The sequence below is a fragment of the Bidens hawaiensis genome, unplaced genomic scaffold, assembly GCF_021521415.1.
Source record: "Bidens hawaiensis isolate Kalapana, Puna unplaced genomic scaffold, B.hawaiensis_p1.1 tig00036697_1, whole genome shotgun sequence".
Lineage (NCBI taxonomy): Eukaryota > Viridiplantae > Streptophyta > Magnoliopsida > Asterales > Asteraceae > Bidens > Bidens hawaiensis.
The window spans coordinates 35,668-57,688 of NW_027505421.1; the positions used below are offsets into that span (position 1 = coordinate 35,668).

The 22,021-nt window shown below is 37.1% G+C and overlaps 1 protein-coding gene across 1 annotated transcript; it reads left to right on the forward strand.

Annotated features, from left to right (window-relative positions):
• Positions 1-6,909: 6,909 nt before the first annotated feature.
• Positions 6,910-8,218, forward strand: LOC143613104 (protein LURP-one-related 11-like). Its single transcript, XM_077086910.1, has 2 exons — positions 6,910-7,303; positions 7,876-8,218. Exons 1-2 carry the CDS (start codon positions 6,974-6,976, stop codon positions 8,209-8,211), a joined length of 666 nt encoding a protein of 221 aa, XP_076943025.1. The 5' UTR covers positions 6,910-6,973; the 3' UTR covers positions 8,212-8,218.
• Positions 8,219-22,021: the final 13,803 nt, after the last annotated feature.

A 22,021-nucleotide genomic window follows, 5' to 3' on the forward strand; every position in this document is an offset into this window, starting at 1 on the left:
TGATGCTTGTAACAATTACATAAAATTTAGTAATTAAATATTAAAATTAAAAAAGAAATAAAAAAATACATAACAAAAAAAACTAATATCCATAATATTCATGAATTAACTCAAGTTGTCGTCATTGCAATAATGCGGCCTCGTCGTGTAACTCAGCCGCTTTGAGGGATTCGTAGTATTTATTCATTTGCCGCAATTTCAACGCCTGGACAAGTTTTTCGTGGTGTTTGTTGGTTTCTTTCATGGTAGCGGTGAGTTCCACTATATGGGTTTCGAAAAGACCAAACACCTCGTTTAGATGTTCGACTTCTTCGATGGCCTCTGTAATGAATAGTGGCAGCGACGAACCCTCCCCTTTTTTTGTATTCTTTTTTCTTGCTCACCCGTGGGGCCGAGCCACTCATGTACTTTGCCGTCGTCATCGTCTGAATTAACCGCGCCATTTTTGTCAACGAGATTTAAGTTACGAACATCAGAGGGTGTTGTTGATGTGCTCGATTTATCAAAGACGATGTCCTCGACGTTTTTGAAACTCGGGATGATGCGCCGGCTCGTCGAGCGACGGGAAAGATGGGTGCCCCATTCCATTTCGGGCATACCCTGAGTTTTTCCCAACAACTTAAATGCTTAATAGCTTTCCCGATCCGCCATTCGGTTTGCCATTGAGTTCAAAAGTCGCTTAACGCTTTAGATTGAATGTCGGCGTCATTTTGCGCGCTACGCCAACCGCGATCACGCAAGCGGTTGTATATCCCGGAAAATTTTTGGCATGCGGAATTAACGATCTTCCAATGGGCTTGAACCGTTTCTTTACCCCGGTATTCTTCCGGTTTACGCGTTAGCACGAGCCAAGCTTCAAATACTTTCCTCCAAAATATTCCGACGGCTTGAAAGTTAGCTACAAATAAAAACTATTTTTTCATAATTAATATACATTTTTAATAAACACTAAATAAAGTTATATAAATACTTAATATTAAAAAACTTACCAACGTCGGGATCCTTCAAAATGGCGATCCAAGCTCTTGTGAGGGCTACTTCTTCATTCTCGGTCCATTGCTTGTATGGATCACGTTGCGTCATCGGCACCCTAATTGTTTTATTTTTTGTGTTTATGGGTCGGCTTTTGGCTTGAACCGAAGGCCCGTGTCGTTGAGTCTCCGGCATCGTCACCGGCTCCGGCTCCAGTTGCCTAGACCCGAACGTCGGCATGAGGTTTTGGGGCCTGGGGAAGTTGGCATACATGTTTAAGTTCGGGTCGGGAAAAGGAAACAAATAGTTTAGGTTCGGTTGGTTTCCGGTGTTCGGGAACCATTGCATGTTTACACTCGGTTGGTTTTGCGAACCATGGTATTGAATGAAAGGAAGGAATGGTTGATTCGGGTTGTTTCTAGGATCCATTTTTATATGTTTTTTCTGAAGAATTGATTAATGGTTTGTATGAAATGGAGATAAGGTTGGAGGAGAAGAGGTATATGTGTATATATATATTGTTTTAATTATTTTTTTAATGATCGTTGGCAACGGTCAAATGAGTATAACAATAAGTTTGGGCGACGAAACTCAGCCCCCCCCCCTACTGCCCTAATTGTCGTGCGCAAGTGCGAGGGAGGGGGTGGGGGTGGGGGGTCCACTCCAAAGTCATCTGTATCGCCTCTTGATTATCACTCACTACACTCATCCTAATAAAGGTATAGAAAAAGTTATTATTTAATTGAAAATGATAATAAAAATATGGTGACTTTTATTATAATTTTTTATTTGAATACGAGAAAGGAATATGAATGAATTATTTATTTGGATTTATTTGGTTATTTAGTTTTAGCTCATATCCTTCCTTTCTTCCTTCTTTCCTTCCTTCTTCTTTTTATCCTTTCTTCCTTCTTCTTTTTCATTTCATTTGTTGGTAAGTCTCGATGACCAAAACTCCATCTTCACTTTATTTTTCTTTTTTTTTAACTCAAAAGATAGATAATCTAGAGAATCAAACAAAAAAGAAAGCTTCTAGGTTGAGTACCCATATTAATATATATATATATATATATATATATATATATATATATATATACATTTCTTTTGAAAATCTAGATCCACGTCGATATCAATACATATGTTGAACCTTAGACTATACTCATTCACAATCTCTCACAACCCAATCTTTATTAAAATAATATCTCTTTTTTCTATCTACACACCCAGCTCTACTCAATTTTTAATACACATTCACAACTCATCCCAACTTAAAAATAATATTTTTTAACGAAGTCTGTTTTTAATAAAATTTCTGTCGGAATGTTCATAATTTTCTTTTAAGAAATATCGTATATTTAATTATTTTTTTAGTTCGAATATAATTGAATAATTAAGTTATTGGAGGTTAGTTTGAATTGCAATCTAGGTTGCTTCATCAACCTAGAATTCCAATCTAGATTGCTTTATATTTTTTTTAACTTTAGGCCCACCAATCATATTATGAGATTACCAATAAAAGTAATCTTAGATAACAGCCGAACCATACATGAGGTTCGGGATGGCCAGGCTACATATGGAATCCAAGTCATTTCATATTTTAACTTTTTTTCTATAAATATTAAATAATCAAAACACCTAATATTTTAATTGAGAAACGAACAATTATGTGTTGTATACGTTTACTAAGTTAATTGTTACCTAATGGCTAATTCACTGCTTTACATGCACCATCTTGTAAGTGCTGATTTATATAATTATAAATGCTTGATTAAATATAGTACGTTGGAGATTGTGCTGACAAAATAGATTTTGCGGAATTACTTTCAACATGATTACGGCTCAATCAAGGAAGACCTAGATATTTAAATTGGTTTGATTTTGAGGGCTTCCAGGCTTTATTATCAGTTGGCATTTAGGTGAGTGGATTTTTCCCGAAACTAAAGATAACATGAAGGCGTTTAAAGGTTTCGTATGACTGGGTTGGGCCAGCTAGTGGTGGTTTTTTGCCAATGGGTTACCAAATGCGAAGTACCGAGACAATTCTTTATTTGTTGATCGTTAAAAAATCACATAATTCTTTAAAATCGTACATTTTCTTAGAAAACTCTTTATCATCATTTTTTATTAGCTTGTCGAAATTGTTTACGTTTTACAAACGCATCGATAATTTTTCAAACATCTAGGTAATGTTTGGAATGTAAATGAGACTAAATGAAATGGATCATGATGAGGCAATGAAATAAAATGGATGTCTAGTCAATAAATGAAATCAACGATTACATAAGAAATTTGATTCTATCAAAGTCATTTATTCACACCCATTGTTTTTTGTTCATTCCCTCCTTCACCCTTCTTTTTCGACAACACCAGTTGACCACCACCGCCGCCGCCGCCACCTCCCATCGTCGTCCCCACCATCATCACCACCACCCTAGCCACCATTGGCGCCACAACCATTACCATTTTTTTCTATTTTGGTATTTGTTTTTCTTTCTTTTGAAGCATAGGTACGTACTTTATCATTTGTATATCATTATCGCGTCTCTTCGTGTCTGTCAAACAACGTAAAATAATGATTCATTCCATACTTATATATATGTGAACAAAACAAAACAACATATTGAATGGTAATGATCTATTTATTTCGTTATCCATTCCATTCACTTATGGTTAGGCTAAATGTACCCCCTGGTTGCTTGTCATACCCCCCCCCCCCTCCCTTGGAAAAACCAACTTTCATATTAACCCTTGAAATCATATAATTACCAAATTAGCCCAAAATAAGGATTCCATATTATTTTTTTTACAAGTTGCGTTTTTTTTATGATTTTGAGTTTAGAGTTTGGGTTTAGGGTTCGGGTTTAAGGTTTAGGTTTTCGGGTTTAGGGTTTCGAGTTTAGGGTTTAGGGTTCGGGCTTAGGGTTTAGGGTTCGGGTTTAGGGTTTTCGAGTTTCGGGTTTATTTTTTAAAAGATAAAGAGGTAAAATAAGGATATTATAAATATATATACTATTAAAATTTAAAAAATATTATAAATATTTACAATATTAATACTAAAAAAAATAAATTAATAGTAATACTTGATAGTTTTTAATTTGATATATGTAGTATAGATTATTAAGTGACAAAAATGTTGTAGGGACTAATATGTATATAAATAATGCTAGGAGATAGTAGTAATTTATCTAATAAGGTAAGGGGGTGTATATTTAGTAAAAATGGTGTAAGGGGTGGTACGTTTAGGAGCACTCACTTCGAAACCTTCCATTATTGTTGAGATTTATATATAAACAAAAACTACACCTAAAGTTTATTAATCAATATATTCCGCTTTTATAATCCATTTTCTTTTCATTTCATACATACCTTCCTAAATAAAATTGCGTATCGAGCGTGGTGCGGTTATAAAGTGAGACATAATCATATACCTTATACTCAAAATCTAGATAAATACACTAAAACAACCTTTTTTCCATGTTTTATGGATATTTTGTGTAGGGTTATCAAGCTTTTAATTAAGCATACAAGAAAATAAATAACATTAACATGAATTCATTTGTCTACCACTATAAAACGATTTGAATACTTTTGTCTCGGATGGAAGAATGACGGGAGATTATGCGAGTATGTGTCGTTAACTAGTTGGATTCTTGAACTGAATGAGTTTTACCACACTGCATTGTCGTGCGTTAGAGCGAATGTTCACGAGCGTTGGCCTTAGGTGAGGGTTTTCCCTAGATCGAAAGACGAGTGTATCCTGATATGGTGAATTTAGCCAGTAGCCTACTTGGAAGAGTAATTGGTCGTTCAAAAAAATTAAACCAAGTATATAGGGTGCAGGCTACGCGGTCACGTAGTTGTTTTGTTTTGGATTTTTTATGTTACATATGTAACAACATTTATAAATATTTGTTTGAACCGAACCGAAGTGAAAACTCGTAGTCGAGTTAAGAGAAATATGAACACCGAAAAAAGTCGATCGTGATGAAATTAAATCCTAAGCCCACCACCTTAAACTGAGGTAGGAAATTATTAGACCAATGTCTGCTTATTATGAACTATTCTTGGTCAACTTTTATCACCTGCAGCTTAATCATTCAAAGACGATTCTAAAATTACACAAACACATGTCACCGTCGGTTCGATCATCAATTACACAACAAATTTGGTGTCTAGTGAAGTTTATAAAGTGAAAAATAAGGTATATTTGACAACGTTTTGCCAACAGGAAAATCACCAAAAGTAACGATACTGAAAGTAACGGTCTAGAAAATTGCCAAAAATAGGTACTGATAACGAAAGCGCTCGGTACGGTATTGAAGGAGAAAAATCGGTAAATTACTGATACCAAAAGTATCAATTCTGAAAACCTCGAAAAGTGAGGACTAATTCGATACCGGTATTTGTTGATCCTTAAATGAGGGTTAATATTAGTAAAATAAATTTGATAATGACCCGTTGAATTTATAAATTAACAGAATTTAGTAGGTAATGTGAAAACTGGCTGTAATATATGTTGGATTTTGACTATAAATATTAAAAAATAGTACGATATAGAAAGGAAGTTGTTCCTTGTGGCTTGTGTTTGAAAGCCTATTTAATTTAGTTATTCTTAAATACTTATTCGTAAGAATGTTTTCTAATTTAACTGAAGTTATTTAAAAATTTAAAGTTACAAATTATAGAATTAGACTATCTAAATAAAAATATTCAGGGGTATCCTAAAAAGAATTTGGACATAAGGAGTATCTTAATATTTATTTAGGGGTACCAGAATATATAAAACAAAAAAAAATAGTTTACACTAATCTTGCACTTCGTTAAGAAAGTTAACGCCTTAAAGGTATCTTAGGATACCTATGGTAATAAGCTACATCAGCCCAGCCCCTGATAGAGATATATGCCAATATGTAGTTCCACCTTCACCAAAACTAATTATCTTAAAAATGATATATGAAATATTATTTAAAAGTAAAAAAAAAATCAATAGAAAAATGATAATATCTAGCATACAAAGTTGTTAACCCAAAGAAAGTTAGATATCCTAAATTTGTTATGACTAAAGTGGAGAGAATTGAATATACATTTGTGTTTGATGATATTTCCATGTATACATATGTGTGCGCGCACACAACACATGCATAGAATAGAAAATAGGTTGACAAACAAAAACTACTAAAATCTAACATGAATTTAAGTGGCACAAAATGAACTAGACGTAACATTCAACCAAGTCATAAAATTTGTCGACATGATTTTGATTTGAAATAATTAAGGTCCTTGATATGATTCTATCAGTTTGAAAGTGACTTGACTAGCCAGGCCTTCTCAAACATGACCGAGCTTGTATAATTGGGTAGTACGCATTCACTCTTAACATTATTTGTGGTTGCACGTAAAATATGAATCTTCTTGTATTATTGTGAACAATTAAATCTTTCCATGGTGTTAGAAGAAGTCAATTAATATTACCAATATTAATTGGTTTAAAAATAAGCTTTACTAAGTGTATCAATAATGGTTTAACTTCACCTACCAAATATATGATCAATTAGTTTCTTAGCTGTCATCCCACTCTGATAGAATGATAAAGTGATTAGAATGTATAATATAAGGTTTTAAGAGTTTAATCCTTATAGAATATAACATTTATAGTTCAAATTCTATAACATTTATAGTTCAAAAAGAAAATTAGTTTCTTAGCACTAGCTATGTAAGGTGTTTGTATTCCAATCACCGTCTTGTAAATAAATCACATATAATTGGTCTTTTAAGTTTTAACTACTTATAGCCAACCTTGGTTACAGAAACCTATTGTTAAAATATAGCTATGTGAGACCATATATAATTGTGAATTATATATAAAAGAAAAATCTAATATTTATTTATTAAACGGCGGGGTCCTAAAATGTGAGCCATCTATGTCACTTGGACATACATGAATTCTCTTTCAAGAAGCTGACCTACATGCAAATTCATATAAAATAACTACCATTATCTTATGTCGATCTATATATGGGTGAATATGTGTATATGTGTATATATATACAAACTTGTCCATCATCTAAAAAAACTTGCTCTCTTTTCTCTTTCAATGTCTAGGGTTTATCCTAAAACATCTTCTCCTTCTTCTCCTTGTTCTTACATAACTTTAAAGCCTGAATCTTTCACCATATGGATGAAATTTTTAGTTTTCAACACTCGTGGATGCACCGCATATAATTCAAAAGGTGAAATCATTTATCGGGTTGATAATTACGACAACAAATGTGGTGAAGAAGTTTATCTCATGGATATTCGAGGCAAAGTTCTATTTTCGTTACTACAAAAGGTACCATTTCATCCAATATACACGCATAAGAAGTTGTCTTTTTTATTCATGGATGTAGATTCATTGGTAACCCTGATTAATTCGGCGTTTTTCGTATATTGATCAACCATGATTCACGCATTACACATAAAGGTGTACCGAAATTACCAGATAATGATAAAACATGAATAACAATCGTAACATTCCACGTAACAAGATAATAATAATAATCAGTGTTTTTAAAAATAGTTTCGTAGTGGCCTGTTGAATAGGTAACACCGGGTTTCGCATATCAGGCCAGTATTTTAGCCCGTTATTTTTGAACGCTTTGCTATATCATCATACCGACGGTTTTTCTAAAATACTAGTTTTAACCCCAATAGATTTTTGATATTTTGCGGCCCATATTTTTAAAACTTACTTTTAACCTAGCAAGTAACATTGAAACGAGTAAACTTTAAGATTATTTTTTAAAAATCGAGTGCTTTTGTATTATTTTTTTATTATGGATTAATAACTATCAAGCTTAAAAGTAAATGATTAATCAAATAATAATAACTATGATAAATAATAAACTTGCTTTGTGGCTGCAGAAATTTAGCTTATTTGGATGTTGGGATGGATATAAATGGGATGATGCTAGTTCAGAGAAACAACTATGGTTTCGAGTAAGAAAAAACCGAAGTATATGCGTGAGTTTGTGCGATGGATGTACATACCATATTGTTAGAATGGATGGGAAATTTGGGTTCAAGATTGTTGAGGAAGATGAAGAAGGTGCACTAATCGCGGAGATTAAACAAAAGCAAACAGCCACTGGGATCAACTTTGGAGATGATGTATTTACATTAACAGTGCAACCCCATACGGACCATTCGTTAATCATGGCAATCGTAATGGTCTATGGGTTAATAAATAATCAAATTTGATGGAAATTAAAAATGTTATAAGTTAGGTATGGTTTATAGCAGCGTAGGATATGAATGCACAAATGTACACCATCAACCGAATTTTCTCCGAGTTGTAATATCTTTTCTTTATTTTTATCTCATATTATTTGACCGGTAGGATTCAAAAGCGCGATGTGGCTTGATTGGTGTTGGTTTGTTGGTTAAAGTGTTACCACTCGTTATAGTAACAAAAAGATAAAAATCTGAAAAATAGAGTTGTGATATACCAACACATGTTTTACATATAAGGAAAACTATAAAAACAAATACTAGTACTGCTTCCAATAATATCAATACTAGTACCAATATTGTTTAGCCAGAATAAGTTCAGTTCGTCACGGTACCGACACTCATATAGCTTATAATATCAAACCATAAAAACAAATATTTGTAGCAACATTGATATTGGTACCGATGTTAGGTCAGAAATTGGTTTGATTAATTCGTTGATGTTATCGGTATGATACCAATACTCGAATAGCTTACAATCCATAGAAATGAATACAGGTGCATGTTCAGATAACACCGAAATATGTGAAGACTTAATATAATGCTCGAGAATCGGAAAATGAAAAGCATACAAAAGCGAGAACTTGGAGTCTGGAATGAGAAAAGCGAATGCAAAAAATCAAAGCGAGAACTCTAGTGGAGAGTAAATATAGTATAGTGATTTGTATTTCACAGTATAAGTAGGTGCTTGTGTGTTCATTTTGGTACTTCTCTTTAAGACAGAAATATCCTTGTAACAAACACTTTGGTGAAATACAATCAGATCTTTTATTTAGCCTTTTGCATTGATTACACACTGTTGGGTATAATCTTGATGTTTCGGGTCGGTTCGGGTCGAGTACGGGTTAAGTCGTTTACAGTTCATGGGTCAGCACGTTATCGGGTCAAAGACGGGTAACGGAATGGGTTAATAATAATATGCACGTTTCAATATTAATGGAGTTGTTGAGGTTACCCGATTTATGTGGAAGTGTACGTTTGATAGTACATGTTTAAGCCAGGAGAATAGGTCATGGAGTTTACCATTTCTTTAGGATAAATATTAGTAGTTTATTGTTTTTGTTAAACCCACGTTCAAGTATGTGAGGCTATATAAAGCCTCATTTGTTTTAGTATACAATGTACCTTCTTTTGATATTATAATAGAAAGCATTCTTAAACTTCCTTGTTCATATATTCACTGCATATTTACATATACATACAGCAAACGGGTGGTGTGTGTGTGTTAGGGGCCTGAACCAACATTTAGTATCAGAGCCTAGGGCTCGGGAAGAAGGAGACGGCGGGTTTGAGAGTCGGTTTCGAGAAAGGGAGTATAGCCCTTGACTGCGGGGCAAACGCAGCAGTGGAAACCAAGAAAGATGAAGGTGAAGAAAGTTCGGAACAGCAGGTGTTGTTTCGGGGTGTTTAACAGCAGAAGACGAAAGCGTTGAGGTGTTTCGGTTAAGCCGTTGTCATGGTAGACGTACCAGTTGAGACAACGGGATGACCGGTGATAAATACTTGTGTTTCGGGGCTGTTAGTACTATTGAAAGGAAGAAAGATCAGGGCTGTTCGGGTTGTCAAAATAAGAAGTGATTGACGTCGGAGAAGCACATGAAAAGGACCGCTACCGGAAAGTGAATTCCGGTGGGAGGCAGAGAAGACCGTTACCGGAGAGAATAACCGGTGAGACCGTGAAGACCGAAGCCGTGAATGACCGAACGCGTGACCGAGACCGTAGGTGTGAGAATGACCGAAGGTTCACACCAAGATAGACAGAGAAAGATCGTAGACCGAAAGAAAGAAAGAAGGAGGAGGCGCCACAAGAATGAAAGAAAAAAGAGGCCGGCGTCGCTTCGTGAGAAAGAAAGATGGCCTCGTAAGAAAGAAAGAAAGAAAGAGACTGGTGTTGCAAGAAAGTAGCAACCACAAGAAAGGAATGACGGGTATCGACAAGAAAGAAGAAAGAAAATTCGACAACCGAAAGAAAGAAGGAAACGAACATGTGTTTGTTCGTAAAGAAAGAGAATGATCAAATCTTTGTGATTCTGAAAGCAAGAAAGAAAAACAGGTAGCGCTTAACCTCTAATTGAAGCAAGTTAGCAAGCAAGATGATTCGAAGCAAGTAAGCAAGAAAGGGTTCGAATCAAGCAAGACGCAGCAAGTTTAGCAAGAAAACCGATTCCGGTTTTAGCATGGAAAGCAAAAACGAATGCAAGCAAGAATCGAGAAAGTAGAAAGAACCGAATCAAGATTACAGGGGTGAATGTTGGGTATAATCTTGATGTTTCGGGTCGATTCGGGTCGAGTATGGGTTAAGTCGTTTACGGTTCATGGGTCAGCACGTTATCGGTGTAACAATTCGGGTTATTCCACTTTATCATTTGTAACTGTTACCCGACCCATATACGGGTCCGGACTCTTTAATTAATAAAATTCTCGTACTTATCAAGTCATAATTACTATATTATTTATTTATCGTTTCATTAATTTAACTTTGACGCTTTTAACCCAAATACAAGTTCTAGCCTCATATATCTCCAACTTCAAACTACGAGGGCCTGAGTGTAACTTATGTTATAACCCACATTCTTAATTGGTTATCCATTTACCCATCCCTTTGTCTAAACGTGTTTTCTTGGACCCGAATCAAGAAATCACTCAATTGAATGTCCAAATCTGTTTGTGATCAAGTTTAATATTAGGAAATCGTTTACTTTCGATTAGACGCGGCTCACCGACAAGATAATTATGTTAATTACATAATTTTCAATCGTTTTTCCTTCTTTAACCTAACCGACACCCTAAATCGCGGATGTATACGAAATCGGTGATATTAATCCAATTAATGTCAAGGATTCATTCCTTGATTGATAGCCGACAATAACCCTTTATTTAATTGAATTTGTTTGACCTGTAATTGCTCGTTCATTACCCCTTTAGCGCCGTCCATGTTCTTGCTCGTCCTCCCTCTTCTGATTTCATATTAAGGTAATTAAATATATATTTTGAATCGCGATTACATGAGGATCATTAGCCCTAAACCTGTTTTAATCAATTGTTAACGTATGGGGTTAATTGCAGATTCTAGGGTTCTTGGTTAAAGGGGGCAAAAAATAGGATTTTGTTTATAATTAAACGAACTGAGTTTTAATCAAACTGAACACGCAGAGCAATTGGTTGGTCTGTGTGTGTATCAAAACTCGGGTCGCGGGTTCAAACCCCCCTACACCCGTTTTTGTTTCTCTTTTCTTTTTAAAAGATTTTCTTTTTATAATAATAATGCTTAATAATGATTAAACATTAAACAAAGTTATTTAACTAAAAACCGACTTCTTAATAATTGTTTTCACTCATATACATACATTTTCTAAGACTCGTTTTCATACATATATATATATATAAAGATACTTAAAACTAACGCTTAATAAATACGTATATATATATATCAAGTAATTTTAGTTATAAAACTAAAAATAACATTTTATTAAGTATACTTTCATAAATCAAAATAATAGTTTAATAATAAATCCATATAAATAAAATATTAATAAAATATTTCTTTATTATTAATTATCTAGTTAGATATTGTACTTAACGAGACCGTTTACCCTCGTTTCCTCATAGGCTCTAACGTTCGCGTGTAATTCCTTCTCTCATTCTCATCATCTTAGTCATCCTCGTTCATTCTTGAGGTGAGTACCACATTCCCCATTTTTACTCGTTTTCATACTGTTTTGGGGACATATGCGTAACTTATTATATATTCACACTTTATCTATACACAAAACTGCAATTGTTGTCTTATGTGTTAACTAATCTCATGCCATACTTGCTATATGTTTATGTGCACAATGTGAACCGCATTCGGAGAGGTCCAGCATAATCTCAAAAAATAGTATGATCATACGCTAGTCGATTTAGCTTTGTGCTTTTCAACATCTCATTTTATTTGCTCATTGGTTGATTTGTTAATCTCATTTGACTCGTTGCAGCTACGTATTTTATTATATATGTAAACTGAACTGGTGTGTTGCTCACTCAACCTCGTGTTGACAAACTATATTATTTTCACGCATATGCAGGTTACCGTTTGATGTGAAGTGTGGACTTAGAAGATTTGTTTAAGAACTTATGCTAGAAGAGTTTATTTTGAGACTTTAAATGTTCATTTGAATTATTTGATGTTTTGTTTTACTTGGATTTCTTTTTGTAATGAATAATTGTGTTATTTGAATTAAATAAATAGATATTTGAATTTTAAATATTTGCATGATAGTAACCTTACGAGCTGTGACAATCAGCCCGCACCCCGGCATTTCCGCCGTAGGTTGGGGTGTGACAGATTGGTATCAAAGCCGAAGGTTTAAGACAGGTCGTTAAAGATTGCTTTAGACAAATGTTTAGGAGCCCTATACGTGCTAATCTGCTTACCTTACGTGTTCTAATTGATTGTTACTGCTTTCCCTTAGTTGATAAGTTTTCTTATTATTTTATTGTCATGCACACACACACACTGCTCCAAGGCTATGCCTCAAAACTTAAAATTTTATTTAAATTTAAAATCAATATTAGATTGTCTTTTATTTGCGGGAAATTCCTTAAGAATTCCCACCAATTGTTTTCACTCATTCTCCTTAGGGCTAGGTTATATGGCATGTCCCTATCATATGAAAAGGGGTGAGAAACTGTGAGTTGGGCACTGACAAAACGGTTCCAAGAACCAAAGGTAAGACGCTAATCCTTACCTGGGTGATAACCTGACCACAGTACTCAATCCTATGGACCCGAGCGAGACCCATAAATGCCATGTGACCGACACCCCAAGCTGTCAACCGTGACCACACTAGTGGTTGCATTCCTATGTACATTTTAAACCGAATTCACGGTGGTTCGTGGCTTAAATTTGGTAACCTTCCGATTATGGTTTTTACGTTATTTCAAGTGGTTAGTCAGGAATCCCGACTACCCATTTATTAACTTGTTTCGTATTTTTGTCAGATACTTCGACTACCCATATTTTATTTCGTTAGTTCGTTATTTAGTTTGGTCGGTCAAAGACGCTCATAAGGCCGAAAAACTATATTGCATTGATAATTCGTTAATTGGTTGGGACAATCAAATTGTCATGTAACGCTCATGGGCTGTCCAACTCAAATGTTTATTCGTTAATTATTGTTGGGCCATTCAAATTGCCATGGAAAGCTCATGGGAGGCCAACGTCCCTAGATGCATTTCGTTATATTTTTGTGAAGCTAACCTAACAGAAACTTGATGTTCAACTAACTTTGCTTTCCTCATGAATATTTACACATATGATCCCCCAACTCATAAACCTTTACTCTTATTTTCCCGTAGAATGTTGTCACTCAGAGATCACCGTCGTCGTCAACATTCATCTGGCTCACGTGACCGCCGCCTGGCTGCTAGAATCACGAGAGAGTTAGCTGCTGCAATGCCTGAAATTGTCACTCAAATCCAGAACCTCAACTCTAATGGTTCGGCCACCTCGGCCGCCCCCAACAACTATGATTTCCGTAATTTCTTGAGCACCAAACCTCCATTTTATCATGGTGAGGAAAATGCCACGGTCTTGCTCCAATGGTTTGAAGAAATTGAGAACATATTTATCCATTGTGAATGTCCGGATGTCAAACAGACCAAATTTGCTTCAAGCTGCTTTAAGGATCAAGTTGTTGTATGGTGGAATGCCCTAAGGAACGACCAAGGGTCAGATTTGGTCGTAGCTATGCCTTGGGAGGAACTAAAGGAGGCGATGAAAAAGGAATTTTGCCTAGAACATGAACTGCAGAGGTTGGAAGCGGAGTTTTGGGATCTTAAGCAAATCGGGGGCGATAACTCCACTTATTCTAGCCGATTTCGCGAACTAAGCCGTATTGTGCCGCATCTAGTAACTCCCGAGACCCGCGGAATTCAGAAATACATTCGCGGTCTCCCGCTCGCTTTCCGTGATGCCGTAATGAGTCGTAACCTATTAACCATCGGTGAGGCAATGGACCTAGCTGCCTCCCTCACTGATAGTCACGTTCGGGATGGAGCCTTGTCCCGCAAGGATTCCAAGCCCACACCCGACAAGACAAAGACCGACTCCTCTACCAATGTCAAAGCTGAGGCCAAACTGTCCAACAACAACAACCGCTTCAACAAGAACCACCAAAAACGTAAGCCCAACTACCAAAACTACTCCGTCAACCAATCTCACAACCAAGCCCGAAATGACCCTAATGCCCCAAACAAGAAAGCTTACTTTGGTCCACATCTCCTTTGTGCCAGGTGTAACCGCCATCACCTGGTCCAATCCCTTTGCCGGTTGTGCACTCAATACAACCGTTACGTCCACCTCGCCAATACTTGCCGTGCACCGCCTGGCTCTTAAGTTGTCCAAACCCGGTCTGCACCCCCTACTGCTAGACCTGCTACTAACCCTGCACAACCCGGTGTTCCTAATACCCGGGCTTGCTACCACTGCGGAGACCCTAATAATTTCCGTAATGCCTGCCCATTACTCACCCATGCTAACCAAGCCCATGTCATGCCTGCACCACCTTATGTTACCCATCCACCACAAGCCCAAGTATACCATGCACCGTACTACACTGCTCAAGCCTACCAAGTGCAAACCTACCAACCTCAAGCCTATGCACCCCAAACCAATGCACCTCCTATACCTCAGCTCATGGCTCCTCAATCGGCATCAACTCAAGCTCCTGCAATTCAAGCTCCTCCTTTGAACCTAGTTGCTCAAACCCCTCAAGGGTCCAATGGTCGTGCGTTTATGATGAATGTGAATCAAGCTCAGAGTTCTAGCGATGTGGTGAATGGTACGTTTCTCATTGATAATCATCATGCTTCGGTTTTGTTTGATACGGGTGCCGATAATAGTTTTATATCTTTGCATTTTGCGTATATTATTGATAAGCCTCGGGATAAGTTGTCTAGATCTTTTACCATAGAAGTAGCCGACGGGAATTCTATTATGATTGACTCGGTAGTCAGGGATTACGTCATAGTTCTTAACAAAGTCGAGTTTCTAATTGACCTCATTCCGATGCAAATGGGTAGTTTCGACGTAATCGTAGGGATGGATTGGTTAACTCTTAATCGTGCGGAAGTTGTTTGTTTCGAAAAGTTCATTCGTATACCTCTAAAAAATGGTCGTACTCTTAAGGTTTTCGGTGATACTCCAACGTCTAAGATTAATCTCATGTCGTGCTTTCAAGCTCAACGTTATTTGCGCAAGAAATGTGTCGCCTTCCTAGCACTCGTGGTAGAGAAAGAGCGGAACGAGAAGAATCTATCTGATATCCCGGTCGTTCGCGATTTTCCCGATGTTTTTCCCGATGATGTCACTGGTCTTCCTCCGGTTCGTCAAGTCGAATTCCGAATTGATCTTATACCCGGAGCTAACCCCGTAGCTAAAGCCCCTTACCGTCTTGCACCCTCCGAGATGCAAGAACTCTCGATCCAACTCCAAGAACTTTCAGATAAGGGTTTCATTCGCCCAAGTTCTTCTCCTTGGGGCGCACTTGTGCTATTTGTCAAGAAGAAAGATGGTTCTTTCCGTATGATTGACTACCGTGAACTCAACAAGCTTACCGTTAAGAATCGTTATCCGCTCCCTCGAATCGACGATCTTTTTGATCAACTTCAAGAAGCCGCATGCTTCTCGAATATCGATCTCCATTCGGGTTATCATCAACTCCGAGTTAGTGAAGATGACATCCCCAAGACCGCCTTTCATACTCGTTATGGTCATTACGAGTTCTGTGTTATGCCTTTTGGGTTGACAAACGTACCCGCGGTGTTTATGGACCTCAGGAACCGTGTTTGTAAACCTTATTTGGACAAGTTCGTTATTGTTTTCATCGATGACATTTTGATCTATTCAAAATCCAAGAGCGACCACAAGAATCATCTCCATACCATTCTTGATCTGCTTCGAAAGGAGCAATTGTATGCCAAATTTTCTAAGTGCGAGTTTTGGATGAAAGAAGTTCAGTTTTTGGGCCACATAGTTAACAAAAAGGGTATTCATGTTGATCCTACAAAGATCGAAGCTGTTAAGAATTGGAAGCCGCCTACGACTCCCACCGAAGTTCGTTCTTTTCTCGGTTTGGCGGGTTATTACCGTCATTCATAACTTTTCCAAGATCGCATTGCCCCTCACCTCTTTAACACACAAAGGTAAAACCTTTGTGTGGGGGTCAAAGCAAGAAGAAGCCTTTGAAACTCTTAAGGACATGCTTTGCAATGCTCCTATCCTTGCTCTTCCGGAAGGAAATGAAGATTTTATCGTTTTCTGCGACGCTTCTAACCAAGGTCTTGGTTGCTTCTCATGCAACGAGGCAAGGTTATTGCTTACGCTTCGAGACAACTCAAGGTTCACGAGAAAAATTATACGACGCATGATCTCGAACTTGGTGTTGTTGTACTTTCCTTGAAGATTTGGAGACATTACCTCTATGGTACGAAGTGTGTGGTGTTTACCGATCACAAGAGTCTCTAACACATTTTTGACCAAAAAGAACTCAATATGAGATAACGTCGATGGGCCGAGTTGCTTAGCGACTATGAATGCGAAATTCGCTATCATCCTAGAAAGGCGAATGTCGTGGGCGACGCTCTCAGTCGTAAGAAGCCATTCAAATCGATACTTCTTACTTGTGTTCTTGTTCAAAATGATCTCGAAAAGCGTGTTCTTGATGCTCAACACGAATCCGTCACCGAAGGTAATATGTATGACGAGATGTCGTGTGGCGCCGAAACCCAACATGAAACTAAACCCAATGGTCTGCTTTACTTTATGAGCAGCTTATGGATCCCCAATCGTGATGATCTTCGCACATTTATTATGGACGAAGCTCACAAGTCACGATATTCTGTACATCCCGGTGCAGATAAGATGTACGCCGACCTTCGTTATGTCTATTGGTGGCCTGTTATGAAGAAGGATATCGTTTTGTATGTTTCTAAATGCCTCACTTGTTCCAAAGTGAAAGCCGAGCATCATCGACCTTTTGGTTTACTCGAGCAACCTCCCGTCCCCGAGTGGAAATGGGAAGGTATTGCTATGGACTTTATCACTAAGCTTCCTTCTACCCGCAAGCAACATGATAGTATTTGGGTAATTGTTGATCGTCTGACCAAGTCTGCTCATTTCATTCCCATCAAAGAGACTTATACTGTCGAGCAATTGGCGCGCATTTACGTTGAGAAAATTGTTTGTCATCATGGAACCCCGTAATCTATTATATCTGATCGTGATGGTCGTTTTACTTCTTGTTTTTGGAAGTCGCTTCAATCCGCTTTGGGTACTCGATTGGATCTTAGTACTGCTTATCACCCGCAATCTGACGGTCAATCCGAGCGAACAATCCAAACTTTAGAGGATATGCTCCGTTCTTGTGTCCTCGATTTTGGAGGAAATTGGGATATTCATCTACCACTTATCGAGTTCTCTTATAATAATAGTTTTCACTCTAGTATTGGTATGGCACCTTTTAAAGCGCTCTATGGTCGTAAATGTCGAATCTCTGATCTGTTGGAACGAAGTTGGTGAATCTCAAATCACTGGTCTTGAACTAGTCCAAGAAACGACTGATTGTATTGCTCAAATCCGTCAAAATCTCCTTGCTGCTCGTAGTCGTCAGAAGAGTTATGCTGATAAGAGACGTAAACCCCTTGAGTTCAGTGTTGGTGATTTTGTTTTACTCAAAGCTTCTCTTTGGAAGGGAGTTGTTCGTTTTGGAAAGAAGGGAAAACTAGCTCCTCGTTTCATTGGTCCTTTTGAGATTATTGAAAGAGTTGGTCCTGTTGCGTATCGTCTCAAACTTCCTGTTGAACTCTCTAATATTCACCCGGTGTTTCATGTTTCTAACCTCAAGAAGTGTCTTGCCGAGGGTAATCTCCACATCCCTCTCGATGAAGTTAGTATCGATGAGACTATGCATTTCGTTGAGCAACCTGTTGAGATTATGGATCATATGGATAAAGTTACTAAGAGAAGCCGCATCCCTTTGGTTAAAGTCCGTTGGAATTCCAAGCAAGGCGCCGAGTTTACGTGGGAGCGTGAGGACCAGATGAAACTCAAGTATCTTCATCTTTTCGTTGCTGATTCTCTAATTTCGGGACGAAATTCCCAAAAGTAGGGGATACTGTAACAATTCGGGTTTTTCCACTTTATCATTTGTAACTGTTACCCGACCCATTTACGGGTCCGGACTCTTTAATTAATAAAATTCTCGTACTTATCAAGTCATAATTACTATATTATTTATTTATCGTTTCATTAATTTAACTTTGACGCTTTTAACCCAAATACAAGTTCTAGCCTCATATATCTCCAACTTCAAACTACGAGGGCCTGAGTGTAACTTATGTTATAACCCACATTCTTAATTGGTTATCCATTTACCCATCCCTTTGTCTAAACGTGTTTTCTTGGACCCGAATCAAGAAATCACTCAATTGAATGTCCAAATCTGTTTTTGATCAAGTTTAATATTAGGAAATCGTTTACTTTCGATTAGACGCGGCTCACCGACAAGATAATTATGTTAATTACATAATTTTCAATCGTTTTTCCTTCTTTAACCTAACCGACACCCTAAATCGCGGATGTATACGAAATCGGTGATATTAATCCAATTAATGTCAAGGATTCATTCCTTGATTGATAGCCGACAATAACCCTTTATTTAATTGAATTCGTTTGACCTGTAATTGCTCGTTCATTACCCCTTTAGCGCCGTCCCTGTTCTTGCTCGTCCTCTCTCTTCTGATTTCATATTAAGGTAATTAAATACATATTTTGAATCGCGATTACATGAGGATCATTAGCCCTGTGACAATCGAGTCAAAGACGGGTAACATGTGTTTATACATGTTTATTCACATATTGGTATGAGGCTATGATTTCTATTATACATGTTTATACATGTGTATAAACATACATGATTTCTATTATGATGATCATGTTTATACATGTGTATCACTGATTTCGCTTATGAGGCTATGATTCACGTTATTCGAACCAAATATTGGTTGATTTGATAGAGCCTGATCCTTACAATTGGTATTAGAGCCATGGATAATGTCACAGCCTAACCTACGGCGGAACATGCTGGGGTGCGACAATTTTGTATCATAGCTCAAAAGAAACTAATTTAAATTACACGTGTCAATATCTAAATTATTTATTTCATATAACAAGTACGGAAATCACAAACATTGTTCTCAAATAAAAAAAAAACATTACAATAAAAAACTAAAAACTAAAAATTGTTCTTTATTCATCATGCAACTTAAGGTATTAACTAAGCTTCAATCACTTGCTTTATCCCAAAAAGCCACATGCGTCATGCGTGAAAATATATAGTTTTTCAACATAAAGTTGACCAAGTAATCACGGTTTTGTATATACATAATATTGAAAAAGACAATTCCTTGCGATAAATATTAACTACTACAACTAGCATAACAATAATATAAAAAAGGTCATTTCCCTCGTCCCAAACGGGTCGAGTTATTCCGGCAGGGTATGATCATAATAATGAGTATGAGGATGAAGATGAGATACCAACAACCATAACAAAAATAAACACATAATCACATTCGCACATATAAACTAATTGAGCAAATATTGCATATCTACGAAAATAGTGGAATTGTAGTGAAACATTATAATCTATTTAGTTTGTGAACGCATAACACCCCAAAAAATATAAAAAGGGTAAAAAGGGGTTGTGATTACTCACTTTATGGAGTGGATTAATGAGAATGAAATGGTGGTAAAAGTTTAGATAGAGACGATTAAGCTCATCGAGATACGTCAACAAAACTTCCTAATTGTTAACGATAAAAATAGTCAATTATAAATGAAATACTTATAAACAAGACTTATAACGAAATTTGGGATTCGATTGGGTTTTAAGCAAAAGTTTGAAATTAGACTTTTAATAGTTTAATTATCAATATTATTATTGTTATTACTATTTTTATTATTATTATTGTTATTACTATTATTATTATTATTATTATTATTAATAATTTTAGGTTTGATAAAATAAATATTAATTATAGATAACTAACCAAATATTTTCACCAAAGCTACTTTTATGTGTTTGTGTTTTTTATCAGTTTGATGTTAGTATTTTGGGTTCAAGACAATACCGATTAGTGTTGATTATCTTTCAGTGAAAAAAGTAACCATCTAACATGGTAAAAATGTCATTGACTGATCAACGCCCGAAATTACTTACGAATCACCAAAGCCATATCAATTGACTAGAGATTGTCGGGTCCAAGATATTTTCCACCAAAGCTACTTTTATGTGTTTGTGTTTTTATCAATTTGATGTTAGTATTTTTGGTTCAAGACATACCGATTAGGGTATAAAAAGATCATCCAGCCCTTATCACCGATAATTTTCACTAAAGTTTCAATCAAAATGACTAAAAACATTAAACAATAACGTGAAGTGTGCGAGCAGTAGAGACCTAAAAATGAAAAGAAGGGTTAAATCTGACATACAAAAAAATTTATCAAATCACATAAATTCATCTTTCTTTTTCTCCATATGTAAAGCTACAATCACACATTGGTCCTATGCATAAACGTCACATAAATTCAACCCTACCATATTTGTCGAATCATGAAATGAATCTAACCTGATCCATGACGATGTTTCCACGGATTTTTGAGATGAACGAACCACGTCTTGATCTTCTTCTTCAGCTGCGCCTGTGACCTGCAATGGTTTTCGGGGGTGTGGAGGTGACTGCTAAGAAATCCTAAGATCTCTTGTTTACAGACACAAAAAGTGGTGGTGGCTCTTATTGAGCATGACCCCTCAATAAGGAGGTGGAGACCTCCTTATATAGAGAGTCTCATGGCCACCATCATAATACCCTAATGGGCCTAGCCCAGTTAGGGTTACCTCCACAAAACCCCCTCAGCCCAATAACATTGTATTAGTCCATGTAATGAAATAAGCCAAACATAATAGATTTAGGGTCGTAGAACCGGGTTTTAGTACCATACCCCTACAAGCCCCCCAAGTCCAGTGTTGCTCCTGGGCGCGCAAGCGTCTAGGTGGAGCGCTGGACTTTATAAGGTGTGAGGCGGTTTTTTCCCTTTTCTTTGGCCTTGTCTTTATTGTCTGAGTTTTGGGAGTTTTTCCCCATGATGGTGACAAGCTGTAAAAATAATGAAGCCTGCGCGTGAGGCGGCTTACGAGCTATAATAATAGAGCCTGCGCGAGAGGCGACTTGCGAGCTATGAGCATAATAATGCCTGCGCGCGAGAGGCGACTTACGAGCTAAGAATAATAAAGCCTGCGCGCGAGAGGTGTCTTATGAGCTTTGAGAATAATAATGCCTGCGCGCGAGAGGCGACTTACGAGCTAAGAATAATAAAGCCTGCGCGCGAGAGGCGTCTTATGAGCTTTGAGAATAATAATGCCTGCGCGCGAGAGGCGACTTACGAGCTGAGAATAATAAAGCCTGCGCGCGAGAGGCGTCTTATGAGCTTTGAGAATAATAATGCCTGCGCGCGAGAGGCGACTTACGAGCTGTAAGAATAATAACAGCTTGCGCGCGAGGCGTCTTATGAGCTGTGTGAATAATAAAAGCCTGCGCGTGAGGCGACTTACGGGCTGTAAGAATAATAACAGCTTGCGCGCGAGGCGTCTTATGAGCTGTGTGAATAATAAAAGCCTGCGCGTGAGGCGACTTACGGGCTGTAAGAATAATAACAGCTTGCGCGCGAGGCGTCTTA